Source organism: Lissotriton helveticus, chromosome 2_1 (assembly GCF_964261635.1).
Source record: "Lissotriton helveticus chromosome 2_1, aLisHel1.1, whole genome shotgun sequence".
NCBI classification, from domain to species: domain Eukaryota; kingdom Metazoa; phylum Chordata; class Amphibia; order Caudata; family Salamandridae; genus Lissotriton; species Lissotriton helveticus.
The window spans coordinates 384,815,792-384,830,386 of record NC_136059.1 but is presented as its reverse complement, the minus strand read 5'-3'; the positions used below and the strand labels follow the sequence as shown (position 1 = coordinate 384,830,386).

At 41.5% G+C, this 14,595-nt stretch overlaps 1 protein-coding gene across 2 annotated transcripts in view; it reads left to right on the top strand.

The window, feature by feature from the left end:
* Positions 1-14,153, top strand: part of LOC144818001 (complement component C6-like) — a 909,016-nt gene extending 894,863 nt beyond the window's left edge. For both annotated transcript variants that reach the window (XM_078675007.1, XM_078675006.1), the window contains one exon: positions 13,587-14,153. In XM_078675007.1, the coding sequence (XP_078531133.1) occupies positions 13,587-13,765 (179 nt within the window). In that variant the 3' untranslated portion in view covers positions 13,766-14,153. The remainder of the gene's footprint in view (positions 1-13,586) is intronic.
* Positions 14,154-14,595: the final 442 nt, after the last annotated feature.

The following is a 14,595-nucleotide window of genomic DNA, read 5'->3' as shown; positions in this document are numbered from 1 at the left end:
CCAAAATACATAAGTTGCATTTGAAATGGTGTATGGTATATACACGAAAATTAGTATTTATACTGTACGTTTTTCAAGCAGTGTTATCATTCAGGAAATGCATATATAAATATTGGCTGAATGAATTGCGAAAATTACATTTATGAAATGGCTCTGAATACAGAAAAGAAGGTCGAGACCATTCCATCACATATTTATACAATACTGTACATGTGCTTGAGGTTTAGGTAAAATATTGTCCCTAGTATCTCTAAAAATAGAAGCTCTGTTCTCTAAGAATAGTTCTACTTTAAGCAGAGTACCATGTGCCAGAAAAAAAGGTAAATATTTTGGAAGTGAAAAATAATTTCGCTTTCAGGGGAAAAAAATAGTTCCAAATGTTTTCAGTAGTTTTGTTTATCAAAAACTGACGGACGAATTCAGAGTTCAGCTGTGTGCTCGTTGTTTTTTTTTAAAAGTTATTCTCGTTGTTCAGGGGAGAACATCATATCAGACAGACTTGCGAAAAATTGGTCTACAACATCAGGTGAAAGATCGACCAAGTTCGAAAAAGTTGAAATTGTCCATATGTGAGAATGGTTGCTATCATCGATGTTTGGATCAACAATGCTCACAGAAGGTTGTACCTGTTTGGTGCTGCTTTCCTCTCGTACTTCACCGCCACCTACTCATAATGGTGAAGTCTCAACGAATGCCGTCATCAGAATAGGTAGCCGCTGGGGACAACACCTTGCATGAGTCGTTACCGGACCTAGCAAAGTATCGATATCCATTGGTACTGCTGATGGTAGTGTAAGACAGATGTCCAACACGCATTCTTCTCTGCATAGCAGACATCAAAGCACAGGTAAGATGCAATCTTGCCAGATTGGTCTGAATGAAAGAAACCATGTTGTATTCAGAACTCTTAGCCGCGCTAATCCGAGGACTTTAGTGATTCGGTCTCGGTAGCGTATTGCTAGGATCGTCTCTTCCATTGTAGCTGGAGCTTTGTCTGTGGCTTGGCTCGCCATATCGGAGCAGAAGGTTCAAAAATAAAATTCCTGCTACGAGTCCCAAAAGAAGAGGCAGGCTGCCGAAAAATGAATGGACAAAATTCGGAAAAATGCCCAGAACTGTTTCAAAGGGTGCTAACAGTCCCGAAAAAATTGTCTTAAATACATGTGCGATGCCACTGGTATCAGACATGTTTAGGATTTGACCTAACATTTCTACAAAATGCACGGGGCAATTTGTCGATAATAGGGAATGTATCTCTGCCGCTGTCCTTGCAACTTGCAGATCATACGTCTCTTTGGACGAGGTTAAAGGCACAGTTGTCTGTAAAAGAATAGACTTCATTCTGCTTAAAGTATCAATTCTAATAGAAGAGATATTCAAAGAAGGCCATATTGCCGCCTCCATGTCTGGATTGCTGTTTGGATACAATACTTGCATACAGCAAGTGACCATGGAAGTAACACTCACGAGATAGGCTTTTCCTGGCACCATGCCTCAACAGCTGTGGTCACTTATTAGAACGTAGCTGCCGTTGGAAAGTTGTCTGAAAAATGGCTCTATCTGTGTCGCAGGAGTGCAATGCAGGTGACATGAAAGGTTATTTGATGAACCTTCGCAGGCTCCATGTAAGTTAATACCTTGACACAGAAGTGTACCGCTTAGTGATTTTTCACAATTGTTACCACTAAGAAATACCTCCTTTTTTCCTTCACTATAACATTTGTGTGTATAAGGTAATTTCCATGTTGACTTGATGTATCCTTTACCCAACCTTTCATACAGGCCTGCTGGTATATATTTTTGGCAATACTTAAACTGGAAAGTTGTTATCGGAATTGTAATTGTTCCGTGTATTATCCATTCAATGACAGGTCTCGCTGACATTGTCAATGGTAATCTCTCAAGGTTTTCAATGCTCAGAATCGTATAGTCTGCTCCTTTTTGTGCCAAACTGATTTGTTTATCAGTAAGGTTAAAGATAGAAAATAATGACGTTATGTTGATTAGACGCCATGGCACGTAGCCTGAAAGCAGGTTTTGCAACGTCCAGCCAAGTTGTACAATAGAACGCAATTGGGACTGACCATGGTGTAACATTAGCAAGTCCTGCTCTATTATATCAATAGCAGATGATACAATGGTGTCCAGTGAATATATTCTGGAGGACAGAGTCGTTAACCCATTGTCCACTACAGAAAGTGATTTTTCCAAATTGATACTATCAATTTCTCGTATTTTTTCTGCAGTTTCAATTTGTGTTACTTTCCAAGCTTCGTTGTAAGCAGCGTATATACCAGCGTATATGAAACGTTTTTGACGCTGTTTGTGTGGTCCCAGTTTGAAATCACGCAAGTCAGCACCGTCTTTAAGTAAAGATAAGTGTTGCTTAATTACAGCCAGTGTGGATTTTTGTAGCCATTCGAGGCATAGTTTCCCTACACTGTATGTTGTAACTATCCCTGGATGTTGTCTCTGGGAGTATCTTGGGTCTGGCCTGTTCTGTTTTAACCCCTTTAATTTGTTCAGGAATCTATCTTGACAGTTATTTGTGTCTGTGGGCCAGGTCAACCATTTTTTCCAATCAGGATTTGTTCTGTTTTGGTGTAAAATATGGGATATGTCTATCTCCACAGCTGTAGTGCTATTACTATCAGGTATGGGCTTCGGAATAGACAGTTTATTTAAATCTTTTATCTTGGCTAAACCAAGACAGGTTGTTTGCTGAATGGTGTCATTCAGGAATATTATTTGTTCTGGGATCATGCAGGCTCTAAATAATGCTTCTAGACCATGAACCTGCCAGTCTTTTGAACCCCAGATGGTTTTTGTTTCAATGTTGTTTTTCCAAAATTCAAAACCAAATGTAGACATTTTGTCATAAAAAGTTTCAGAATAAATCAATTTAGTATTTGTCAACATTGTTTTCATTCCTGTCTTATTTAACATTTTGAAATAAAACGTTTCTGGATCACTGTTGTTAAACCCTGAGAAGTATTGGAATTTCTCATAAAATGTTTTCGAGCTGCCTTTTGGCGAAGTTGGACAATGTTCCCATTGATTATAATTAAAAACATTTCTTGGTTGAGCAGATTTATGCAAATAGTGATGACCAAAAGGGTTATAGCAATACAATTCTTCATAATTTGATGAACCCTGTAAATAATCATGTTCTGTGAATTTAGCTGACATTATTAAATCTGACATCATATTATTAATATTTTCAAAGTCCCAATCATCAGAGAAAGTACTTGGTGTCACAAAGTCACTTAATGAAACCTTGAACTGATGTGGATATTTCAAGAGCTCAATCGGGCCATAGATTTCATAATCAGTTTTGTCCCATGCTACCCCACCGGGTATTGGATTGGCTGTGATGTTCACTGAGGACAGTTCTCTTTTCTCGATGTGAGAGGATCTGTGAGGCTTTAGGACCAAGTTGATGTTCTGACTTGCTGTGTCCATTGTACTATATTTTCCTTCAATGAATTTTCCCAAACATAGAACCATGATGAGCCAAAGTAGGAGGAAAAGTACACCTAACACAATCCAAAATTCAATCCATGGTGAAATCAGATATGTTTCTTTTAGTTGATGAAAAAGTTCAGTCATTTTTTCTTTGAAAGTTTTTGTTGCTGGCGTTTCTTCATGCTCACTTAGATCATCAGAAAATTCATCGAAATTGATGAAGTAGCCAGATGCAGTTCTGTCAATTGTTGGAATTGCTTCCGGATTCTCATTTGTCTTTGCATTTGTCTTTGTTTCATTAGCATAGTTTGAGGCTACATCGTTGTAGACAGGTGTTTCTTGATGAACTGTTGCAATTTGGGTTTCAAGAGGCACAAGTTCCATGGCTTTGTTGCATAGTCCTTTTTTATTTACTGCAGGTTTATCAAAAGTGATTAGTCTTTCAGTTTGAACCTCTTGGATTGTAGCAAGATTTGGTCTTCTGCTATTTCTTGGGAGTCCACTGGGCCTACTACTTATTATTGGCCACATGATTGTGGTTTTACCAGGTCGATTGATACAACTCGGTTCTCCTTTTTACCAGCAAGGGGCGGTAGTACTACTGATCTTGTTCCGCTGACAGCTAAGACAGGTACTGCTTTTCTGTAAGAAGGCCCAAATTCCTTCTTCACCGCAATCTTTTCTCTGACCAGATCCCCAATCTTTGGAATCCAGACAGGTCTTGCTGGGACAGGTGGTTTTTCTTCAGTGGCTGTTGGCTTTAACTTTGTGTTACTTAGACTTCTTCTTGTTTCATTTAAGTCCTGTGAAACAGCCAAACGATCTTTGATATCAAAGGCTTTTTCTTTCACCACTGAAGTCTGACTATCTAAGTCCTGGATGTGCATTCTAGTACCGAACAATAGTTCGTATAGAGTGATACCTTTTAGAGAATTTCTTGGCAGATTGTTAAGACTACGTTGGACACTTGTTAAATGTTTGACCCACCCATCACCCGAACCTAATACCCTCGCCGTTTTAGATTGCTTTATGTCACGTTTTTTTCTTTCCACTACCGCATTTCCCTCAGGATGGAAGGGAGAAGAGTACCGCAATGCAATGCCCATGCTGGCTTGTCTTAAGTCTGTCTTAAGACAAAATCCTAATTTCTGTGAATGCCAAAAGTAGTAAGTTTAGGATTTTGTCTTAAGTTAGTTCTGTGAATCGGGCCCTATGTTCCCAATAGGCTCTGCACATTGGAATAACATAAACAGCAGTTTAGACGTAGGACTGAGGTCATCTAGGTCTCTACTGACTATGTTAGACTTAATTAGGTTTGCCAGCTAGCTCAGAGGTCACTAGAAACTTTCTCGAGTGAACAGGAAGGGGTTAACTTTCCTGAATAGACAAGAAAGGATTAGTTTCTGACAACAGCATAAACATGACAGCTTTGCTCCCTCAGAATAAAGAGTATATCTCTAGAGTCGTGTGAAAACAATAGACAGTTATTTCACTCAGTCAGTCGTGCATACTTAGTTTCACCAGAGTGCAGAGAAATAGAGAGACGGGCGTTTTCAATAAAAGGTGTCATTTATTGAGCAGTCTTCTTTCTCATGCAAGAGAAATGAGTTGCCACAATTGCAATACTTATCATGAAGTAAAGTGCATACAGTAAATGGAGTATTATGAAATAATACTGTAAAAGCATTGATATGGTTTCTTAGCCATATGATACTTTAAAACGGATAAAATATATACATACATAAAAACATTGACTAATGTACTCAACTGGTGCTTCTAAGATACGGCTACCCCGGTGTACCTGACCTAAGCCTAATACGTGGGAAGGAGTAAGTAAGTTGCAGTTTAAGTTAAGTTGGTTTTTGCCAAGAATCTGAATCAAGAATTCTCTTAAGGATTTAGTCAGCTCCGTACCTTGGTAATAGAATGTAGGAGGTCTTGTATCTCTCTCTCAGGACTCTATCTCCCAGCAACCCGCAAGGGTGACTGGAAACACCGGAGCTGGATTTCTCGGCAGGAGAAAAGACAGCGTCTCTCTCAGTGCGTCAAATGGGAGGGTCGGCTTCCTTCGGCACTCGCATCAGCTGGGCGTCGGGCAAGTAGATAGCCGCTCTACTCCAAACCACCGTGTGTTTGCTTAAGGAAACTGTTGGTATATTTATACCTGAAAGGTGCCGAGTTTGACGTAAGGTTGGACATAAGACGTCACTAAGAACTAATAGTTCTTTCTGGACTCCAGGAGTTCTTGTGCAAATCAAAACAAAAGCAGGGGGATTTCCCGGGCTGCTGGAGGCTTGGTTTGTTTAAAGAACGCGTTGTACTTTCTAGGAGTCTATGGGAGTAGCCTTTCCGTATTTGGACTGCATGGGCTATGACTAGATATGGACATGATTCCTATGCCTTTATAAGGATATGTTTTGTTATAACCATATAAGGGCATGAATCGGGGATATCTTGATTAGGGTCCTAGATAGATTCACAACACCACCACGCCCACAATTTGAGGCGGTCAGAAATCTGGAAGTTCCGTTTGACACTCAGCCGTCACTGTGGTAGGAACATGAATTGATCTTCAACATACTGCAAAAACGTTTTTGTATTTTCCCACTCTTCCAGTCAGGAAAATAGTGCTTTTAGCCCTTAATATAGATAGGCTGGATTATGCAAATGCACTTTATTTGGTGCTTCCACAGTACCTAGTAAACACAGGTAATATAAAATGCTACAGGTAATACAAAATGCTGCCGTACGCCTAACGCTCAAGCTTCCATTGAAGGCCCACATTTCCTCACTCCTTCGTGTTTTGCACTGGCTCCCAGTGAGCAAACGAATTGTGTTCAAAACTCTTGTTTTGACTTATAAAGCACTGCATCTGACTGGCCCTAGATATAAGTTAGCTAAGATACAGCCTTATTGCCTAAAAGAAAATTGCTATCTTCCGACAGAGTATTGCCTCAAGTGCTTAGGATCTGCCACTCAAAAATAGGTAGTCGCTCTTTCTCCTATCTTGGCCCATTGGCATGGAATACATTCCCTTTGAATATACTCTGAAAATGACTCTGAACAACAGTTCAAAAAGAAGCTAAAAACTTGGGGCCTCATTTATGAAAAGTGACGCATCGCTGCATGAAAACAGCGATGCGTCACTTTTCACTGCGCCTTCCTTGCAACACCAATGATGCGTCATATTTACAATATGACGCATCATTGCGCAAGGAGTTACAGATACGTCAGTATTTCTGACGTATCTGTATGGCGCAAAAGTGACGCATTGCTGGAGTGTGTCACAAAAGTGACGCAACTCCAGCAATGTATCCTTTCACATGGGGCAAGCCCCATGTGAAAGGGCCTGCGTCAGTCTTACGCCTGCTGTGAGGCAGGCGTAAAAAATTGACGCATTTGTGTCCTAGAAGTGGCGCAGTGAAATCACATAGATTTCACTGTGTCACTTCTACGACCCTTTCTTGCGTCAATACACCCCCCCCCCTTGCATACATTATACCTGGCGCAGGTATAATGTGGTGCAGGGGTTTACAAAGTGACACATCTACCTAGATGCGTCACTTTGTAAATATGGCGCAACAAGGTGCAATTTTTATGCCACTGGTGCGTCACAAAAAGTGACGCACCGGCGGCGTAAAAGTGACGCATAGCCTCATAAATGAGGCCCCTGGGTTTTTCTCAGAATTAAACGTAGAAATGTACCATCATCAATACTGTACTTAGCGCTGGGACAATGCTTGGAGTAGCCAAGCTCTCTATAAGTCCCAATGCTCGGAGTAGCCAAGCTCTCCCTAAGTCCATTTTCATTTATTCATTCATTCAACCATTCATTCATTATTTTGCCAGAACTTTTTTTCTCTAGGGTGTATGAGAACTTATCACCTGATGTTTCAAAAAATACTTCTTTATTGGTGAAGCTTTCCAGCATTAGCAGCTTGTTATCATCACATGAGAAAAGTTGTTTTCCTTCATCATTTTGACCCCAAATGGCCCTTGTATGTGTGCCTCCTTGATTCACCTGCGGACAGCACAGAGATGCCTTTGTGCGTGCCTGTTGTTCATTATTAGATGACATCATCTGTATCTCAGCTCCCTGCTACTTGACGGAGAATGTGTTCTTCACATTGTATTTGATTAGATGAGATGTCTCCTTTCACTGTTACTATGAGACTACTGTTTTACTTCTCTTTTAGCACTCCATCAGAATGCATTGCTTTCTTCTCTGTCTAATCTCCTCTCTGTCTCCCTATCTCAGCTCTTTCTTTCTCCTTCCTACCTCTGCACTAGCATCTCCCGTCGGACGCACGATCCTTACTTTACTTAATATTTTACTAACTTATTTATTTATGCGAAGGCCCAGCAGGTAAATACTGAAACCTGGCAGCTCTCTTCTGTTTCCGTGGCATCCTGTCCGTAGCCTGGTTTCTCTCCGTCTGCAAGCATGTGGGTAGGCTGTCCCTTAATCAATTAATAGTTGTATTAACTTCACTTCTTTCTTCAAAGCATCTGGAAATTATAATTTCCATTGGAAATGCCTGATTATATCGAAGTAGCCACATTGTGCATTGTGGCGAATTATTGATTGTTCTTCTCAGTCCTCTATATAATACAGGCATCAATGCATATGATCAACTATAGGTAATGGGTAAATATACCGTTGACCTCAGATATCCTGAAAATGTATTGAATCCCATTAATTAGTGACATGTTTTCCCTGTCGTTATAGAATTCATCTTAGACATTACCATTTCTATACTTCTACATGTGGGTTCTTTAACATAACATAACAGAACGTGTAATTGTAAAGCACATGATCACTCGTTGAGACACCTTGACACTGATTAACAGATGCTTAACCTCAATGTTTCAATTGTAATTTTTGCAGATCACACTATAATCATGCACCCGTTGAGCACTATAGCGACAATTTAGATTTCACACTTAAACTATACACATTAGCTCTTTGTGGGTAATGTTGGCCTCATTGCTGGCAGAATACACTGGGTGAAAAATGCAGCAGTCGCTCCCATATTCCATCTTTGGCAACAAAGTTCTTGAATTGTTTGCCTTCACATACCATATACTGAAAGGCCAGTTTCAACAAGGAACCGCTAAGATGTTCAGAATCTGGCGCAGAGGGTGTCATTTTTAAATATTGGCCTCCAAGCGCACATTCTGTGGGTATTCAAGGATCATAAATACAGGTAAATGTGTCTTATAGAAATATTATTTTCGGTTATATGTTCTCCAATGTATTGCAACAAGTATATCAATAGTTCCTTCTGCATTTATTTACTGTAATTAATTGCTTAACACTAATATAATTAATTCTCCATTTGTCTTTAGGTCATGTTTTCTGAACTCTAAATATGATAAAATAAAGTCTTCATTCTTTTCAAAGAAAGATTTTGAATTGGGTGACCACCACCACAGTGGTGTAGCCGAGCTGCCAAGCATTATTAAGTTGTTGGCCATTGTGACGGTCATTACGGTCATTATTCCCCTGAAAGAGTGATTGTGTCTCTGGTGTGAGCCATTTTGGAAGGAAGAACATGACAGCAGGGCTGCCATGCTACGACTGCACTCAGAACTGCGTCATATATGTGAGTCCCTGTGGTACTAGTGTCAGACCATCGTCATCATCATCATAATTCTTTATTGTGGACCCCAAAGGATCCATAAAAGAATGCAGTATAAAGATAAAAACATAAAACAGAATACAGATAAAGACTTAAGACCAACTGTATTCATTTTCTGAAAAAATGGCAATTAAAACAAGGCTCCACCATAAGTCTATACAGATGTTAAAATCAGCTAACGTCAAACACAATACTAAAAAGGCCCCATCCATAATACTTCCAGTATAACATAAAATAAATCTGTATCCAATGTACATAGGGTAGTTTAGATCAACATACAAACTACCCGAAACACAAAACATACTACACAAGAAGACAGCACATAACCAACTGGCTACCAAAGACGGTTACATATTATTTCTGCTCTATCCCTTTTCTGATTTTAGTTGATTCCTTTAAAAAAAACACCATGGAATGGCAAGAAAATTCAAATTCATCCTTTAACAACTGCAAGAGTTAATAGTGTCTGACCATCTTTAAGACCCACATAATAAATGCCTGTGATGCACTTGCCGTTTCTCCCTGTACAAGTTTGGATTTTTCCTACATTTTCTGTGTGTGTCTACTATGGTTTAAAGGGCGGGTCCAGACAAAAGAGATGCTGGCAGAAAGGAAGTGCAACAGGCTGCCCTAAATTTAACAGATCCTGCGATGCCATGTACCGTTCTGTTTTGTGCCGCTAATGTGTATTTCTGATTTTGCCGCCCATGATGTCTCTGCCATTGGTAGTTTGGTTTGCCCTGTTCCCATCATGCACTGGGACAGGAACAGACTAATTTGCATATAGCCAGGTTCTGAGCTGGGATGGTGCAGTGAGCTAAAAAACGGTGATGGATTAAAACCATGATCTCTTGACTTGGTAAGAGTATTCTGCATCATTCAGAAACTCTGTCCATCACCACCCCCCTTTTTCAAAATCGGTTTTATCCACACTATGTGTGGGAGGGTATACTCAGACGTGAGTCCCTTGCTCATTGCACCATCAGGATTCAAGCAAACCGGGCCGAAGAAGGCTGTGATGCCAGAAAGCGGTCCCCGGGAGCTTGTTTCCTTCCCAGTATAAGAATTGGCTTGGTAGTTTGGTTTGCCCTGTTCCCATCATGCACTGGGACAGGAACAGACTAATTTGCATATAGCCAGGTTCTGAGCTGGGATGGTGCAGTGAGCTAAAAAACGGTGATGGATTAAAACCATGATCTCTTGACTTGGTAAGAGTATTCTGCATCATTCAGAAACTCTGTCCATCACCACCCCCCTTTTTCAAAATCGGTTTTATCCACACTATGTGTGGGAGGGTATACTCAGACATGAGTCCCTTGCTCATTGCACCATCAGGATTCAAGCAAACCGGGCCGAAGAAGGCTGTGATGCCAGAAACCGGTCCCCGGGAGCTTGTTTCCTTCCCAGTATAAGAATTGGCTTGGTAGTTTGGTTTGCCCTGTTCCCATCATGCACTGTGACAGGAACAGACTAATTTGCATATAGCCAGGTTCTGAGCTGGGATGGTGCAGTGAGCTAAAAAACGGTGATGGATTAAAACCGTGATCTCTTGACTTGGTAAGAGTATTCTGCATCATTCAGAAACTCTGTCCATCACCACCCCCCTTTTTCAAAATCAGTTTTATCCACACTATGTGTGGGAGGGTATACTCAGACGTGAGTCCCTTGCTCATTGCACCATCAGGATTCAAGCAAACCGGGCCGAAGAAGGCTGTGATGCCAGAAACCGGTCCCCGGGCGCTTGTTTCCTTCCCAGTATAAGAATTGGCTTGGTAGTTTGGTTTGCCCTGTTCCCATCATGCACTGGGACAGGAACAGACTAATTTGCATATAGCCAGGTTCTGAGCTGGGATGGTGCAGTGAGCTAAAAAACGGTGATGGATTAAAACCATGATCTCTTGACTTGGTAAGAGTATTCTGCATCATTCAGAAACTCTGTCCATCACCACCCCCCTTTTTCAAAATCGGTTTTATCCACACTATGTGTGGGAGGGTATACTCAGACGTGAGTCCCTTGCTCATTGCACCATCAGGATTCAAGCAAACCGGGCCGAAGAAGGCTGTGATGCCAGAAACCGGTCCCCGGGAGCTTGTTTCCTTCCCAGTATAAGAATTGGCTTGGTAGTTTGGTTTGCCCTGTTCCCATCATGCACTGGGACAGGAACAGACTAATTTGCATATAGCCAGGTTCTGAGCTGGGATGGTGCAGTGAGCTCAAAAACACCTGTGATGGATTAAAACCATGATCTCTTGACTTGGTAAGAGTATTCTTCATCATTCAGAAACTCTGTCCATCACCACCCCCCTTTTTCAAAATCGGTTTTATCCACACTATGTGTGGGAGGGTATACTCAGACGTGAGTCCCTTGCTCATTGCACCATCAGGATTCAAGCAAACCGGGCCGAAGAAGGCTGTGATGCCAGAAACCGGTCCCCGGGAGCTTGTTTCCTTCCCAGTATAAGAATTGGCTTGGTAGTTTGGTTTGCCCTGTTCCCATCATGCACTGGGACAGGAACAGACTAATTTGCATATAGCCAGGTTCTGAGCTGGGATGGTGCAGTGAGCTAAAAAACGGTGATGGATTAAAACCATGATCTCTTGACTTGGTAAGAGTATTCTGCATCATTCAGAAACTCTGTCCATCACCACCCCCCTTTTTCAAAATCGGTTTTATCCACACTATGTGTGGGAGGGTATACTCAGACGTGAGTCCCTTGCTCATTGCACCATCAGGATTCAAGCAAACCGGGCCGAAGAAGGCTGTGATGCCAGAAACCGGTCCCCGGGAGCTTGTTTCCTTCCCAGTATAAGAATTGGCTTGGTAGTTTGGTTTGCCCTGTTCCCATCATGCACTGGGACAGGAACAGACTAATTTGCATATAGCCAGGTTCTGAGCTGGGATGGTGCAGTGAGCTCAAAAACACCGGTGATGGATTAAAACCATGATCTCTTGACTTGGTAAGAGTATTCTTCATCATTCAGAAACTCTGTCCATCACCACCCCCCTTTTTCAAAATCGGTTTTATCCACACTATGTGTGGGAGGGTATACTCAGACGTGAGTCCCTTGCTCATTGCACCATCAGGATTCAAGCAAACCGGGCCGAAGAAGGCTGTGATGCCAGAAACCGGTCCCCGGGAGCTTGTTTCCTTCCCAGTATAAGAATTGGCTTGGTAGTTTGGTTTGCCCTGTTCCCATCATGCACTGGGACAGGAACAGACTAATTTGCATATAGCCAGGTTCTGAGCTGGGATGGTGCAGTGAGCTAAAAAACGGTGATGGATTAAAACCATGATCTCTTGACTTGGTAAGAGTATTCTGCATCATTCAGAAACTCTGTCCATCACCACCCCCCTTTTTCAAAATCGGTTTTATCCACACTATGTGTGGGAGGGTATACTCAGACGTGAGTCCCTTGCTCATTGCACCATCAGGATTCAAGCAAACCGGGCCGAAGACGGCTGTGATGCCAGAAACCGGTCCCCGGGAGCTTGTTTCCTTCCCAGTATAAGAATTGGCTTGGTAATTTGGTTTGCCCTGTTCCCATCATGCACTGGGACAGGAACAGACTAATTTGCATATAGCCAGGTTCTGAGCTGGGATGGTGCAGTGAGCTAAAAAACGGTGATGGATTAAAACCATGATCTCTTGACTTGGTAAGAGTATTCTGCATCATTCAGAAACTCTGTCCATCACCACCCCCCTTTTTCAAAATCGGTTTTATCCACACTATGTGTGGGAGGGTATACTCAGACGTGAGTCCCTTGCTCATTGCACCATCAGGATTCAAGCAAACCGGGCCGAAGAAGGCTGTGATGCCAGAAACCGGTCCCCGGGAGCTTGTTTCCTTCCCAGTATAAGAATTGGCTTGGTAGTTTGGTTTGCCCTGTTCCCATCATGCACTGGGACAGGAACAGACTAATTTGCATATAGCCAGGTTCTGAGCTGGGATGGTGCAGTGAGCTAAAAAACGGTGATGGATTAAAACCATGATCTCTTGACTTGGTAAGAGTATTCTGCATCATTCAGAAACTCTGTCCATCACCACCCCCCTTTTTCAAAATCGGTCTCTGCCATTGGGAACACCACCTACCATTTCTCTTTATTCAAGGTCTATGATACAGAAAAGAGGGTTAATGTGGCATCCTCCTTTTTTTTGCAGAAGTCCAGTGCCCACTCTCTTTACATTTTTTTTAATAATTTGTAAAAGTTTGAATTCCAAGTATTTATATTTGCAATGTTATTGTCATCAGTGATATGTACTTATTCCAGTATTATCTGCCGGGGTTAATCTCCCTATGTATTCGAGTCGTTTATCTTAATTTGATATCCAAATAAAAAAACATCAATTTACTGGTGCATGTTATGGCACCCGCAGATTATTGAATGCAAGTTCTTCTTGAATGGCTTTTAAGAAACGTGTGTGTAGTATTAAAGCGTGTACATTGAAAATAATCGTAATGCCTTTATATTTACAGGGATGTCAGAATGTTTCTGCCTGCTTCCATATCAGTGTCCTAAGGATCAGGACCAACTTTCCTGTATGAAAGTGGGATCAAGTGGCCGGAAAATGACAGTCAATTTCTGCACGTTAGGAGCAATGAAGTGTTCGAAAATAAAGGCAGAAATACTGCACGGTGGACAGTGTGTAGATTAATGTTTTGGAGAAGAGACATCTTGCAGTGCGCACATACAAATAGTCTGTTGTAAGTAGTGCGTGTTTGTAGTCACATGTACATGGGACGTGTTTCCTTAGGAAGGCTATCCTTCATATCTTATGCATCTTTATTCCCTAAACATATAACGCGAACTCCAACTAACCAGGATCGAATGTCTCGCATCATTTGGTATTGTTATTTAAATGTTTTATTCAACTCATGAATTAATTATCAGTATTGTTCTCTTACAACTAAGCTCATTCAAGATGCAGTCCTTGAAGTTAGAAACGCATGTCGCCTCTTTCCATTCTAAAACGTGTCTATTAAAGTCTATTAACATTACTCGGTTTTCATCCTATTCCATAATAAACTCTGTGCCCTCGTGAATTTTATTTTTAAATAACGATAATGTTTCCTCAAATGTACAAAATATTGACTTTTAGTCAAATTAGGAAAATAATGTTCTTTCTAGATATATTGTGTACTTATTTGGACTCCTTTCTGTGTCTAAATGCAGTGGCAGCCGACACAGATAAAGAGTGGTGAGGTGGATGGAGGTTGGCCAGGGGGTGCGTGCAGAGGATAGGGGGAGCGCACCGTGGTGGTGAGAGGCCAAAAATAGATAATACAACTAAAATAATTACCTGGTGCTGCCAGCCACCTTAGGCTTCTCTCTTCCTGGTCCCAGCAGTCCCTGGGACAGCATCACGGAATCCACTCCCCCACCCCTCCAACATCCAAGCCCTACATTGCTCTCAAGCATGAGGATTTGTCTGAGTGGGCTGGATCCCTCAGGCACAGGGAGTCTGTGCTGTTTCTACAATCCGGC